Source organism: Seriola aureovittata, chromosome 20, assembly GCF_021018895.1.
Source record: "Seriola aureovittata isolate HTS-2021-v1 ecotype China chromosome 20, ASM2101889v1, whole genome shotgun sequence".
Classification (NCBI taxonomy): Eukaryota; Metazoa; Chordata; class Actinopteri; order Carangiformes; family Carangidae; genus Seriola; species Seriola aureovittata.
Window position 1 is genome coordinate 15689038 of NC_079383.1, and position 16142 is coordinate 15705179.

The window sequence follows — 16142 nt, forward strand, 5'->3', positions numbered from 1 at the left end:
GGGAGGAGAAAGACAAACTTAGTGCTGGTCAGCGAAAGTTGCTCAAAGTTTTGTCTTTGGCGCGACTCAGTATCCCGAGCACCGAGCACAAAACAGTTTGTTTGCATCACTGATTTCTTTTAAAGGGATACGGACCCAGTTCTTGGTCGACCGCAGGGTCACGACAGGCGAACATGAGAACATCAAAAAAATACTTAACACACATCCCCTGCGCGTTTGAAATCACGCAGGGAAGAGTCTTGGGCTGTCACGTTTCACTTTTGATGCATTTTGTTGCCAATTATGAGGCGACATGACACATTAGACAATCCTGCAAACCAGAGTGCTTACATTACACGATACAACCAACAAAGTGTTGTTGCTCTGGATTCAAAAAATAATAATGATAAAATAATTTTTTCTTTTGAGATTTAATTCAATTTTTGAAGAAAACACGGTCACTCCACCCTCAGTTCAAAACGTGAGTACACAGACATGCAGCAGTTTGTGTCCGCGGTTAAGCTTGGCCAGGACACTGACTTTAAGTCACTCCGAGTCCATCTGACCTCACAGGTGTTAGAATAACCTCTAATGCGTCTGTATTCTGGGATATTTCCGACAGATACTGCCGTTATACACTGTTGTCCAAAGATGTATTTCACTTGATATCCAAACACATGTTGCCTCAAAGATTTTCACGTCACGGATCCCCAGATACATCCACGTGAGGCCATTTTCCTCTATTTTGATGGGATTGCGTTTGATCTGGCTTCAGGAGAGCAGATTTCTCTTGTTATTGGTTGTAAAATCAAACTGTATTCAACTATGGGGTTTGTGAAAGTGTCGAGGATTAAACATCTTCACAACAAACATGTGTTATAGTGCATTAAAGCAAAGTGAAAATGTACTATTGCTCATTTTATTGGGGATCCCTCCATGCCCTGCAAGCAAGGAACCCCGGGGGTCCCTGCAACCCAATTTGACAACCGATACTTCAATCTCCCATTGTTTTTAGAAACACAAACGAGCCGATGTGCATCGTGTTTTCCTTTGCAAACTTAAACTCCAATAAATTAAGTTGCATGTTCATAAACACAGATGAATTATTGGGAGTATCCGAGGGCATGCACAGGATTTAAATTAGGTTTCTTCTCCGTTAGTCCAGGACTCTTTCCCTTTACCAAGGCGAGGATGGGCGTTTGTGGACTGCTCTGGAGTCTGCGTCACGTGGCCTGGTTTCTGCCACCCTATTGGTCCAAGGCACGTGTCAGGGAGGACGGTGGGAAAACGTCACTCGGGGGGCTCGTATTGAAAATAAGAACAAAACTCCAGAGTGAGTGTATTAGAGCATCAGTTTAGGAGCCTCTTTATTTACCCTTAGTTTAGTTTAGGTGTAGGCATTACTGAGCACACTGAAATCGGATAACACTAAATTGGATGGTGCGCAAATGGCACATGTTTTAGCTCTACGGTGTCAGTTGTAACCCGAGATAGAGGGAATATATGTCAAAAAGTATGCTTTTCTCAGAGGACACTACCGCAAGGCTTTGCATGGTGTCCAAGCCACTCACTAGCATTTGAGTTTTATTTTTTTTATTTATTTTACGCGTGCAGTTTTTTTAAATTTAATTTCCCTGAAGTTCTTTACGTATTTTATTGCAGCGGAGAGAGCGATAAAGGGGTTAAAGAGAGTAAAGCGGGGAAAGTGAATCAGTATGGAAGAAAATGATCACGGCAACAGAGACGTGGTGGAGCGGCAGGAGTCGGCGGATGAATCAAACAGAGCCATCCTTCCCCTGTTACAGGCTCCGGGGAACCTGCAGATCCCTCACCGGGTCACCAATTTCTTCATCGACAACATCCTGCGGCCGGATTTCGGGAAGAGAAAAGACGGGGGCGCAAACCGCGAAGAGAGTAGCCTGGCATCGCGGGAGAGCCACAACAGCCCCGCCGCCCCTCAGACCGAACCGGTGGGGAGCACGGTGCCGGCGGAGGGGACCTCCACTCCACACACGGTTACCGCGGGTAAGAAGCCCACTATAGCCGCCGAGGAGCCCCTGAAACCCCGCGGGGAGAACGGAGACCAGTGCCTAAGCTCAGACTCAGACAGTTCCCAAGCCAGCTCAAACCCAGCCACGTCCCAGCCCATGCTGTGGCCAGCCTGGGTCTACTGCACCAGATACTCGGACAGGCCTTCTTCAGGTTGGTGGCACCGTGCATGCGTTTTACTATACCGTATTCTCGGTAACCTGAAATACCCCGTAACACTGACCCCGGATGCCTTGACCGACTTCTGCCGAGTAGAGTGGAGCGAACCGTGCAGTGCACCGCAAACTGAGAATTAACCACATATACAACTATTTAAAAAATATAGAAATATTATTGAACGCAAAACACAAATCCAGTGGTTGACTATACGAACAACATGTCCTTGTGCAATGCAGGAAAAAAACATTATAAATGAAATTAAAAAATTTGGCTTTTTGGTGGGAGTTTTACAAGCAAACGAGAAAGAAGAAAATATTTCTTTTAAAACAGTAACACTTTGTAAAATCTTTATATTTTAATTCCTCGCCAAAACAGTAAAAAAGGCCAATTTTTTTTTTTTGTTGGAACTATTACGCACAGATTTTCCTTCACTAAAATGCTCCCATTCAGGCAGTCTTCATGCACATTTCCTCTGGTTATGAATGATAGCTAATGCTGGGGTCCTACGTGAAGGCTGGTAAACATGAGCGCGCTGACAAGGGTGCACGTCTTTCCTCAGAACCTGCTCAATATTATTTGGTGCGCTGGTCGTGGCTGTTTCTGCTCCTCGGTAGCTTTAGACGAGTTGTGTTTGGGATGAATTAAAAATGCGTGTTTTCACAATGGACGCTCCCACTGGCTCACGTATACCCTGGCCACCAGTGAGCTTTTTAAATTTTTAAAAATATATATACTATTATTTCTAATCTTCATCTGTAAGAAAACACTGGCTACAACTTCAGAGTCTGCAGCTAAGTTAATATCTACTGTATTTTTTTTAGTGTCCATCAAAAGTGGAGTACAACTTGTTCTCATGCATTATGTAACGCTGTATAGAGTGGCGTAGGCGACTACTACGAGTTGTAGAGCTGCACAGTTTTTATATGGGCTGCTAGACAAAAAAAAAAAAAAAGACACACACAAGCTGATTCATCAGTAAAGAAGTTCGGCCTGTATTATGTCGTTTTAATGGGGTGTTTTTTCACTGTTTGGAGGAGGGAACCAAACACTCAGCCCCAACAAACAGGCCTCGATCCAGATAGAAAATTAATGTGTATCTAATGTGCTGCTCAGATTCTGTTCACGTTTGTCCATTGAGGAGCTTTTTATGTGGCCCACAAAAACAAAAATGCAAAGTAGCTGCATTGAAATTTATCCTGTCCCCCCCACCCCCCAAACTCACCTGCAACAACAGTGGCTGAGATGTGTCACTGATGTTTTTCCAGTGTTGTCCTATTGGCTAATAATTCCTTACTACTAGAGACGGTGTCAGAGTGTGTGTGTGTGTGTGTGTGTGTGTGTGTGTGTGTGTGTGTGTGTGTGTGTGTGTGTGTATGATGTGTGTGTATATACGTACGTAGCCTATGTGTGTGCAAGTGAAGAGGGATAGAAACAGGGAGGGAGGGGAGGTTTTCTCCAGTGGACGTGCCAACATTTTACAATCACTTCTTCACGTTTTTTTTTTGGGGGGGGGGTTTCTGTACCCGTTCGTCCAAAATGTTTTGGGGCATCAGGAAAACTTAATTTGTGATTTTCTTGAACAGCCTGGCCTGAACAGCCATTTGTTTACTTATTTCCAAATTTTGGAGATTAAAATAAGTTTTAAAATCTACATTGTTTTATGAAATACACTTTAAGCAGCAGCTTTAGATTCATTTGTGGGCAGCATCCTGTATGAAAAGTAGCAGATCAGTATGTTGATGAAGTATTTTAATGAGAAAGTCTAAAAATGTGTCTCTTTGATTAGAAAGTTTTTATTCAGCCTTTTGCCTGATTATCGCCAATGTAAATGTTTATCCATCTCATTATTTTTTGACCATATTCATGACCATGTTTTGACACTGACAAACCAACATATCTGTGTCTGTGATCCCCCCCATCCCCGAACCCCCTCCACTACAGGGCCAAGATCTCGCAAACCAAAGAAGAAAACGACCAGCAAAGAGGACAAGCGACCACGGACGGCCTTCACAGCAGAACAGCTGCAAAGACTAAAATCGGAGTTTCAGACAAATCGGTATCTGACCGAGCAGAGGCGGCAGAACCTGGCGCAGGAACTGGGCCTGAACGAGTCCCAGATCAAGATCTGGTTTCAGAACAAGAGGGCCAAAATCAAGAAGGCCAGCGGCACTAAAAACAGTCTGGCCTTGCACCTGATGGCACAGGGACTGTACAATCACGCCACCGTCACGTCGAAAGACGAAAAATCAGACAGCGATTGATTTTCAGAGAAGTAACAGCAGCCTCCTTGACGAAAAAGAGCCTATAGTAATCCTATATAGTTTGTTTTATAGAGATATCACAGCGAAACTCTGCCTACAGGAATATTTCATCACACAGCAGCAGATACAAATACCACTGAGTACTAAATGCTGACCCAGTAGACATACAATGGGTTCAGGGCAGCATGAGAAATAATTACAAAAATACTCCAGATGAACAGTAAGGTCAGTGGACAACCGAGAGTCCACACAGGAATACTGAATGATCTCTATAGGTTCCTATAGGAGTATTATAGGGATTTTTCGTTATATGGGAGGTGTAATCAAGCCTACAATGCAATAATTTCATCGAATAAAGGGCCAGTGTATAGAGTATACCAGCATAAATTGTTTAAAAAATAACAGAGAGAGATATTTCTGCAATATCACGTCTATAAAAGATGTTGTATAAAGGTATGTTTTCATTGTTTGTCGTTCCCCCTCACCCCGCCCCCCCCCACAGGAGGTACAAATGCTTACACCCTTCATTTTTCTATAGGCCTACTGCTATCCATGATTGTCATCATTTTACATTTAACTGGCACTTGACGTTTCGATCTTGTCAGTGAAGTGAACAAACTTAAAGTCCAAAGAATATTTTTCTGCTGCATCCAGGCTACTGTGAATTTAAATAAATGCTAACACGATTTTATTTCCATGCTTGTTGGTTTCCTTGGTTGTGTTTGATGTAAAAAAAAAAAAAAAAAAAAAAAAAAAAAAAATGGACAGGAGGTGTTTTTGAGTCTCACTCGTAGACCTAATTGGGCAGACAATGAATTTTGATACGTTTTTTAAAAAAGAAATTCACAGGAACAGTTTATTATTATAAGTGACTGAGAGAGGTAGCGATTTTTTCTAACACGCCACTTCACTAAAATGCTGACTTAAGCCTTGTTTCTATGTATGTGGTCGTCTCATAGCCTTTAAACAACTATTATGCGCGTATTCCCTTCGTTATACCAATGCATCAGTGCAGCTATTATAGTTTTAAATAGCAATATGAGTCATTTTTTTGTAGCTAAATGATTTCGAGGCTATAATGCTGCCCATAAAGTCACAGAAACAACTCTGTAGCATAAAGACAATGATGACAACCATTTTGCGCACTCTTGAGTATAGACTATAAATGCAGGTTATTGGATGTTCTTGTTAAATCTTTCTCTATATACATTTTTATTACATATCCATATATCATAAAAGAAGGCAAATCCGTCAGTGACTGTATTACAAATGTTGGAAATCTTATCGTTGTTGAAAGGACTTCATATGTGTATTTATATAGATTATATTGAGAAAAAAATCTATCCAATGACCAGTGTTGCTTTAGAGTAGATATCTGAGGTGTTTACACTGCTTGTTTATCTTGCAATAACTTCTTTTTGTTTTCTTTTTTTTTTTTTTTTGTGAATGAAAAATAGTTTATGGGGCCTTTGCATGAAAGCTGCAATTTGTTGTACTTGGGCAAATAACTGTGTTTATAAACTTTGGTCTGTATCGACGAAAGTATGATCGAGCTAAGTTTTAGACTGTATCCATACCAAATTGTGGACTTTTTGCCTTTCAAAGTGTTTTTGTTGTGTATCTGCAAAAAGTGTGTGTGAATTAAAATCCACCAAACAGAAACACACTTTGCCTTAAAGTTCAAGTGTGAACTTTTTATGAAACAGAACTGTGCCGAATCAGAGAAGCAGTATTACTTCAAATGCAGACTATTCAAGTTTAATGCCTTTATGAGAACTGCTGGTACGACATTATGAATTTACTCATCAGCGTATATCTATCTATATATGAACATGTTTAAATAAAATTACAACACAGAGTTGTAGAATACAATGCTATTTTTTATTTTATGTTGGAAGTATTCTTTGGTATAAATGTACATAATTTGTATCATGTATTAATTGTGTAATTAACTGCCTCCTGAAAACTGCAAAAGAAGAGTAAATAAAGCTTGAAGATTATACACAAAGTTTCTGGCACGTTTATATGAAGCAAAGGTTAAAACTGCAGGAAAAAAAATGAGGTCTGGCTAAAGCAGCAAACGTGACCTTCAATCAGTGCTGAGCTTCTGCAGGCCTGAAAACAACAATTGCATTACTGGCTAAAATTGTCCAGAAGAGAAATACATACAATGATAGTTTTAAATAAATGTTGCAAGAAGTCAAATAATCACAAATTTGATCACAAGCATTATTAATTTGCATAGCATAACAAACACCCACTCATTCTATGGGCAGTCCGGGATGAGATTCATGGAGGATCAAATTCACGGGTTTTGAGATTAAAACATTTAGCAAGCATCAACATTATGCAAGGGAAAGCCTTGAACAATTCCCAGGCATGTTTCCTCAACAATGCCTTATCTGCATTTCCATACTTGCACCACTAGTCTTTGAACGCCATGTCTAACGGCCAGTGACTACCCATTAGAGCAGATAGGGCTGCTCCCAGCAGTGTCTTCACGACGGTCAGTCCTCCTCGCCGCTTCTGAAAAGAGCCTGTGCTTCTATCACAAGGCAGAAATGGGAGTCGAAAAGGAGAGTGAGTGAGAGAGAGATAGAGAGAGAGGGAGGGGGTGAGGGACAGAGAGGGAGAGCGAGAGAGAGAGAGAGAGCAATGAAGGTCAAAGCCTGTCATGGCTGCAGGTGGCTGGTTTCCCCCCTCCCACCCTGCAGTAACCCATTCTCCACACACAGCTTTCTCACTCACTAACTCGTACGCTCTCTCTCTCTCCCCTCCATACACACACATTTATACACACACACACACACACACACACACACACACACACACACACACACACACACACACACACACACACACACACACACACACACACACACACACACACACACTTACTATCACTTGGTTTTATTATATTCTTGCCTGGCACACACACATCCCCACACACACCAACATATTTCATTCATTTTTGTTCCTCCTCACATTCGCACATACCCCTGTTGTTTTGGTCCTTCATTCAGCGCATCAATAGGAACCTTCATCAAAATATTCACAGGCAGAGAAGCTCCCTGAAGTTCAGATAGGGACACCAATGCATGAACAATAGCTAAAGCTGTAAAGGCTGCACGGGCACAGTCTCCTGGAACAAAAGCTTTCATCTGAGAATCATTTGTCTCATCTCTGACAGTGAGATTCAGGTGGTCAAGTGACTTCAAGTGGTTGCTGATTAGGGCTCTTAACTGCAACCAAAAAGCCTTGCATTGCTGTCAAAACATAATATGTGACAGTATAAATCATGAGTCATCTGTGCAGATGACACAGGAAAATAAACCTCTCTTCCAGAACAGGATATAGAAAGTGTAAAAAATCCTGGAATAAAAGTTATCATCTGCAGTATTGCTGACAATTTCACAAAGTTCTCATGCTGTAAAAATGGAAGTGAGCGCAGGATACATCAGGAAAGTATCAATGTCTACCTCTAAACACAAAAGGGCCCCATCCTGCTATGACCTCTCCTACCATCCTCCCCCTCCCCTACTGTGTCATTTACCCACAGTTTTAAATGCTTCCTACGGCCAGAGTGGAATCTGCTCAGAGGTGCCTGGGCTTTGTGGCGGAAACATAATTAAAGTGGTGAAAGATGTAAAAGGTGAAGAATGGGGATGACATCAGGCCAATTTCACACTTGGCACTCGAATGGCTAGGTCCAAGCCAGGACTCTTGCCTCGCAACACAGATCAAAGCCCACTGTCACCGCACCAGTGCAGGAAAAAAAAAGGCAAAAGGACACCTAACTATGCTAATCCCCAGGACGAATATATTTTAATCTTGTTAGAATACAAGTTAATGCCGTGGCTCAGTGACTGAACTTTTTGGCAAGAATGAGAGGTGGACAGAACTACTTTTACCTTTTCTACATGAGGTGCCTCTGTCTGGCACCGGATAAACAGCCAGAGTCTGAACAAACTTTCTTTTGGGCAAACTCAGCGTATTATAAAGCCACATACTGTACAAGCTGCAGATTGCAGTCACAAGCCACTGAAAAGGCGAGCAACAGTTTTCATTAAGAACAACCATGGAAGAAAAAAAAAAAAAAAAAAACTCAACCCCAGTAACTGTGTCAGTGACCCCGTCTGAATCCCCACTAGGGCACCTAACATGCAAAGGAAATGAGTATTTTGTGGACTGGTTTGTCCCCTCTCACATTGAGCACTCCTTTCTCAATAGCACCTTGGTAACCCTTGATCTCTCATGTATGGAAGTCAGGGCACTGGGGCCTGCAGAAGTTGACTAGGCAGACAATAGCGAGCGGATGCTTTCTGGAAAAGTCACACCCAGGCAACTCTCATTTCACACACCGTGTTTGAGTGACCCTTGGAAAAAAGATGCAAGACTTTTCACTAAAGATTCTTTTTGTTCACCTAACGAAATTCAGGGAGAAAAAAAAAAACAAAACATCAGTGTCCTTTTTCCCATGTAGCCACCACATCTGGTTTCTAGAGTGGATGTTTTCTGGGGATTGAATTAAAACAAACCTTAAAATTTCACAGTTGTTTGTAACATGGTTTGACCAACAGTGCTTCTTCTCTACGTTGGCTGGGAATCATTGCTGTGTCTCAAAAAGATTATTCGTCTTTTGGCCAAAATGTGGAAACAATAATGAGACAACACTGTAGGAAATATTTGCTCATAAAGTGTAGGTGTTCGTAAAGAATCAGCTTATGTTACATTTCAAATGATGACAGGTTGCATCTGTTGTTTCTGTTACACTTTGAGTTCAAGCCTGATTTTTTTTGCAGGCTGCATTTGATACAACATAGACCACGGCTTTGGCCAAAATACAGGGACTGTGAGAACAGGTCACAGCTAACTTTCAAAATAATGTACTGATATGATAGTTACCTTCTAGGCTAATGGAAGGAGATGTCTTTCACTGAACACAACGATTTATATTCATTTGAATCCATGAAACATCAACAGATTTTGTCCATTTCTAACTTTATGTTAACACTTAACATAATGAGGGCTGCAACTAATGATTATTTTCATTATCGATGAATCCATTTTACATTTTTCATTAGTTCATTAATCATTTAGTCTATAAAATTACAGCAAATACTATAAAAAAAACCTGTAACAGTTTCCCAGAGCATGCGGTGACTTTTAAATTGCTTGTTTTGTCCGACCATCAACCAAATACCGAACGATATTTCATTTAGGATATGCAGTGGAGAATATGAGGAACTGTTTCCACTTGCTGCAAGTGTTCAGGAGCTTTGCTTGATAAATGACTTGAGCCTTTATCGATAATCAGGACAGTTGTCTACTAATACCAATACTTGTTTGTCAATCAACTAATCGATTCATCAGCTAACAGTTTCAGCACTAAATATAATAATACCTAATCTACAGTATTTCACTTTACGTTCTTTTCCCTATAGCATGTGTAATATGACAAATCAAAAACAAGGTGAGTGATGCATGCATGGGTTTTTTTTTGTCCACAAATTACTGGATCATTTGGGTTAAAGAAGCTTCATTAAACACTGATTAGCCATTCATGTTATCATATGGCCAAGTGTTCATTTACATTTTTTTCATAACTTTTCTTATTCTAAAAACACATTACTTTATCAGTGCAGTTAGATCACCTTCAAATATTTTAACAAATAGAATTGTAGTTGATTTACAGTTGAGTACTAATGATTCTTCAGTCATCTTGTACAGTGTACATAATAATCATAAAGGTTTCCTCAAATTCCAGCTTGGAATATCTTAGTCACAAACTTACGCACTGGAAATTTTAACAGCACCTGTCTTCACCTTCTTTTTCCCTTTGCAACTTAAGATATAAGTAAAATTAGCTAAAATAAGAATATGCAACAAAACAAAACCTTTATAATAAACTGGTTGTGACTGCACAGAATGACACACATATACTACTTTTCTCTGACATCTTTTTTTAAGTCCCAACCTGGCATTGCATGTTTTATGCTGTATCTGCAATGGATGGTAGAAAACGCTGAATATATTCCCAAAAAAAAAAAAAACCCAGTACCAAGATCATTCTTAATATCACAAAGGCAAGAGTAAAACATTCAGTGCTCTGGTGTAAATACAAATGTACGCAAAGGTATCAGTTGTAATGTGATATGCTGCATTAGAATTTCATAATTCATAAGGGAGTCTATGCAATGAAAACTAGATCTCTTGAACAGGAGTAGTCAAGGTGATTGTGTTTCTAGGTGTGTCTTAAAAAGGCTCTCTCCCATTCTTCTTCTACATACTAAATTAAGATGTACAATGTAGAGTCATGCCAGTTCAGGCCTCTTTTTTACTGAGTTTGTGTTGCTTGCTGACACACAGTTAGACAGGGTCAAGGATACATCTGACTCACCTCAGGCCCCTTGCTCTCCCCAGGGGCTGGCCTGTCACTCACTTTGTGGTTACGCATCATAGCTGACAGAGGCACAAAGTAAGAGCTCGATGCTGCATCAACAGCAGCAACATCATCACCAAAACCCATCCTTAGTATGACATCTTCCTCCTAGTCCACCACCAACTCTCTACACTGTGGAAGGGAAGGGGGAAAAAAAACATTCACACCAAGAGGCAATAACAAAATGTCATTCAGTTTGAGTAGGAAGACCTAAAAATAGAAGATATGGACGTTTACCTTAAAATTCTCCTCACTGCAGCCTGGATATGGAAGGCTGTGCAATAGAGTTGTTCTGAAGTGGCAGCCAGACCTGCAAAGGTTTAAAATGATTGGGTGTAATACTTAATTTCAGTCGGTTTATTGAGACTGAATACACACATCTACGCTCTGTGAGCCATTTTAAATGGGTCTCTAGCTCACTGAAATAGCACTGGGTTGGTGTAGCGTATAGCCTTTAATTGGTATTAGTTAGATGACATAATAAGCACATGCATAGAGCTGTTTGACTAAGAGAAAAGGGCTACAATGATCACTGATCATAGCACTTTGTACTTTCTACATTAAAAATGAATATACACTGAGATATTGTACTGCACACCACTTCAGAATACAAATGATGCTGTGGCCAACTCTGACAACCCAAACTAAGACATATTATAACCTACGAAACATATACAGTATATGAACAACATGGCTGGTTTTTACATCTTAGAAGCTACAGAGCAGAAAATTCTGTGAAAATCAGCCAGCGCCCATCGTTCTGAGCTGAAAGCGATAATTTGGAGAATAAAAATGGTAGCTCATCAAAGACCTGCATGAAGAGTTCAGAAAATGTTAACACTTTCCATTACAATGTAGTAAGTGTCACAACTAATACCAGAAAGCATATTTTGCACTCGTGTTTCTTACTTGGCGGTATTTCTACTGTGAAAACAGTGGCGACGTGGCTTCACTCATGATATCTGGATAAATTTTATGTTTTAAACTTTTGTTATGTTACAGGAGAGTATACAGCGACATTTGGTTCTATATCTGGACATATTGCGGCCAAAAACAGAGCGCTGTCGTCAAGTACAGATTTGGGATAAATCTGCGACAAAAGAGGTTAACCCTTCAGTGGTTTCAGCACCAGCTACCTGTCTAGACGTCTTTAGATTCTAAATTGTGCTCTGACGGCCGAATACACCAAAAATTATCATCTCAGTTTGAGATGGCATACAAGGAGAACTGCGGCTCAGTCGACTGTGCCTTAGCTCACAGTAGTGGGCGTTTCTCTCTTTCTCCCTCTCACTCATTTTGCTGCATGCTGCCATTTTAACTGTTCCTGAGTGGCAGGCCAGAGGGCGGGGTTGGTAGTGGCGGCCATGATGGGGGAATCTACACCCACTCCTGAGGAACAGCCTCAACATCAAAGCCAATTCACACATTAGGCTATGTTGTGGTTCAGGCCAAAACCAAGGACTCTGGGTATAAGACGAAGTATGACGCGTAATAAATGAGAATAACACCAGCAACATGTCACTGTGTACATGAGGAAACATTTCTTTTAGAGTATAAAAATGCCAATTATGTTATTCTGACAATTTATTATTGAGAAAAATCCCTGATTATAAAAAAAAACGTAGACAAAAATTCAAGACGTAAGCAGATGTTTCGCGTTTAAATTCGAAATACTTCGTAAATATCAATATAATACATCACTGCGTCTACTTTTTTCTTCTCACTAAGACTTAGATTAACTGCATTATTTGTCGCACTGCATATTTCTTGAGAATCCATTTAGAATATTTTCAAATCTCTTGAGCTATGTATGTCTATGATTTATTTTTTAAGTGCAAGTTACAATAAAATGTTGAGAGAAGCTGCAAATCATCGTGCACCTTATTTTAATATACTGAAATATAAAAATCAGTTTCATGAAGATAAAACAGAAAAAAATTGAATGAAATGTTGCGTCAGGCCAAGGGAGAAAACTGGCTTTGGCTCAACAAGGCACAACATAAAAACAGCTCAGAAAGACAAATCTTACTCAGCAATGCTAATCTGAAATATTGAATTAATGTAAGAATATTTTTTTATGGGATACAACATATTCATCAGATTCAAAGATTACTTACTGTGCATGAGAAATAAAACGTCCCAAAATGTATCAAAATCAAAAAACACTCATGAACCAAAAACAGCAAATCTTCCTTGGTGTTAGAATATGTCACAAATAAAATAAAAAATAAAAAAATAAAAAAATCAGTCCTCCCTCTGAGGTGTCATCGGTGTCAGATGAACTAAAGCAAACAAACATAAAATTGTCAGAAAAGTAAATGTCATTTCAGAGCTGAAAAGCAAAAGGCATTAGTCAGCAATATTATCTGTCTTACACAACTGACTTGACATTCTCTAACTTAAGTGAAAATGTCACAATTATTAAAAACTAAAAAAGGAACTTTTGCCAATAAATTCATGACTGTGGTCGCTCAAAGCAGTTTCTGTGTTATGTGGGTCACATCCATATCCCCGCCTCATTTCCCCACCCCCAACCCTGAAAATTAAAAAGAAAAAAAAAAAATGTGTTCCTTGGATAACCAGAGTGGCTCCTAACCAACTACATTTGAGGTCAAAGTTCATTATGTCCCCTTGGCAACACCAGGGCAACAAGCAAGGGTGTCTAGACGGGTCATGGTATCCTCCCCAGTGCCCAAACCAACCCACCACCCCTGGCTCTTTCCGGAAGGAGGTGTCAGCAGCAGCCAAGTGCAGGGTAAACAGGGCGGGGGGTGGTGGTGGGGGGGGTGGCCTTTCGCCCTCGTGAGGTCGGATCAGCACCTCCACCCTCCACTGATCAAAGATGAGGATCCTCCATGCCAGGGCCTTGGTCAAAGGGGGCAGGGTCGGGAGATGAACTCTGCGTTTCTGTAATCTAGACGTGTCCAGACCCGATTGTCTTCTTTCACAGCCCAAAATGGACCCTTCCGGTGCCGCTGATTACATTAGGGAGGACAGCCTCTTTTCACAGGGGCGCCCGGACAAAAGAGGCGCTTCCGTGCCCCTCGCCATCTGGTCCCAAAATAACAGAAAAGGTCCCAGAAAAAAAAAAAAAAGCCCAGCCAACACACAGCCTTAAATGAAAGGAAAGCTGTTTGAATAGATGGGATGGCTGGACAGATAAGCAAACATACAGTAAAGCCTCACACATTTACGCAGAGATTGGAACCCAATCTACATCAGCAAATAAAGCAGTGTACATGGGCTCTGATGAGCAGGTCTGCAAATCAATGACGGATTTAAGCAAAAATGGAATTCTGCTGTGCACCAAACGGACAACTGTGCCACACATACATCATTATTATTATTATTGCAAACTATCAGTGCCCAGAGGCTCTTCCATTAGCTTTAAACTAAACTGCTGTATGTTGTACCACCACTGAACACAAGGATAAATATGTGATGGAAATTAGAAGAAAAACTGTAAAATATGTGATCGTTCTCAGTTTTTAATATAATACAGTCAATAAGGATTGAGATAAATAATTCAAGACGCTATACATTTAACAAAAACTTACAAAGCCAATACATAGGATAGACTAAATTTTTAACTCAACCTAGCATCACATGGAACTGCCAATTAGCAGTATTTGCAGCCTCACAGACGCTGCACCGTTTGTCTGTCGCAACCCTGTTGGTTAGTTTCAACTTGTGCCCAGTCCCAGTGTTTTGCACATGTTGTCATGACGTTTGACTCTTCGCTTCACATATTAGATAACTTTGCTTTTTTTGTTGGTGATTTACCCTAACTTCAGCTCATTTTGCCTTGAAAACTCCCATAATTCCTAGGGTTGATATATATATATCTCTGTTATAGGTGGAAAATGAAGCCAACTGGAATTCCACACAATATCACCAGCTTCTGTAATATTGTTAGTAACAGTGATGTAGTTACTTTATAGCTGAGATTCTCTGTCATTGTTCTAGTGTCTTACTGTCTGTCTTTGTCTATACTACATAATGACAACCCAGCTATTAATACGCAGATGAACAGTCTGGGTTTCCAAAGACATCACGGTTGAAGTAATCAATCACCTGAGCATCCTTGCTGTCAAACAGTTTGTTGTTTTTGAAAACCTAACATAAGATGAATCTAAAAGTAGAAAATGTTATAAAAATAGCTACCCTGTCCTAATTGCTTTCCGGTGCCACTTTGTTCAAAGTATAATAATGTGGTCTGTTCAATTCAGCAGCCTCTTTGAGAGGTTTTACATGTTCAACATGCAGGCATTTCTGATAAGCTGCATGGTGTTATACTGTCACAAAATGTATAACTTGGGGCTTTTGGAACTCTGTTTTGCTAATGCTGATTATGTGCTTTGCTATGCATGGCCTGTTTTTCTCTCACAGTTTAAGTCCACAAGGAAATTTGGTAAATAAACAACCTCATTAGTGGCAAAGGTGATGCTGCCCTTGATCTTGAATGGTTTTGTCAGGAGAAAGGTGAATGTGCAGCATTGAGAAGTAAAGTTAGATTGAGTAGCCTGCCCATATGGGACTACCTGCTTTGTTATGAAAACTGATTTCATAACAAAAGCAACAAATCTAAATTCAACTCTTGACTGGCACAAGCCAGGCAATGATGACATGGAAAAAAGTACTGTGTACAAGCACAAAGCTAATTCTGAAACATAGTTTTGCACACATCGCTTAATTCCAACAGCTACAAATCACAGAGATTCGATGCCTTATGCTTGAATTTGATGCTAAAGGATTCTCAAAACCTTGAAGTTTGTGTAATACACCTGTCACACTGTCCAGCAGTCATGGTAGGGAATCCTGGATTATGAACCAATTTACTATCACCTCTTTAAACTATACCTGCTACCAGTCTATGCCTGCACACAAGATCAGTTTATAAAACAAGCTACAGCAAAGAATTCCGTTTCTAATGAATTGCATTCAAGGTTTCAGACAGATGTGTCATCCTAACTCTGAATGTAGATATGGGGGATTTATGAAATCCAAATTAAAAGTATTGCCAGAACAAACTGATGTTTTAATGAATCATGAGATTTATGAATATTGTTGGTAGAACTAGGACATACAGAATATCCAAGGTAAAACTCATGCACCTAAAGACGATTTTTTGATAACGTTTTTCTTATTAGCTTTGAACTCCAGAGAAATTATGCAAAGCTGATTTTAAGTACTGAAATTGAATGTAATTTTAATCTTAAATTTCATTTAAGTGTTAAAGATACAGCATCATC

At 40.1% G+C, this 16142-nt stretch overlaps 1 protein-coding gene and 1 long non-coding RNA gene across 5 annotated transcripts in view; one reads left to right on the top strand and one right to left on the bottom strand.

The window, feature by feature from the left end:
- LOC130161181 (uncharacterized) overlaps positions 1-16142 on the bottom strand; it is a 35690-nt gene that overhangs the window by 6326 nt on the left and 13222 nt on the right. The window contains exons 5-8 of one of the 3 annotated variants that reach the window (XR_008826106.1): positions 13008-13172; positions 11128-11200; positions 10849-11022; positions 5178-6993 (exon numbers count right to left, since the gene is read on the bottom strand). This is a non-coding gene — a long non-coding RNA (uncharacterized LOC130161181). Of the gene's footprint in view, positions 1-5177; positions 6994-10848; positions 11023-11127; positions 11201-13007; positions 13173-16142 lie in introns of those variants that run through there. The other 2 variants (XR_008826105.1, XR_008826107.1) reach the window with 2 other exon arrangements.
- On the top strand, positions 5-6448 carry en2a (engrailed homeobox 2a). Of its 2 annotated transcripts, none has more exons than XM_056364247.1 (2): positions 5-2004; positions 4129-6448. In XM_056364247.1, the coding sequence occupies exons 1-2, from the start codon at positions 1695-1697 to the stop codon at positions 4446-4448; spliced, it is 630 nt and encodes a 209-aa protein (XP_056220222.1). In that variant the 5' UTR covers positions 5-1694; the 3' UTR covers positions 4449-6448. The 2 variants fall into 2 exon arrangements, with proteins under 2 accessions (XP_056220222.1, XP_056220221.1); XM_056364246.1 differs by having other exon boundaries at positions 9-2181.

Excerpts from the sequence above, each read along its gene's own strand:
- en2a (XM_056364246.1), top strand. The coding sequence starts at position 1,695 with ATGGAAGAAAATGATCACGGCAACAGAGACGTGGTGGAGCGGCAGGAG. Across the intron at positions 2,182-4,128 it reads CTCGGACAGGCCTTCTTCAG|GGCCAAGATCTCGCAAACCA; the intron begins GTTGGTGGCACC and ends CCTCCACTACAG.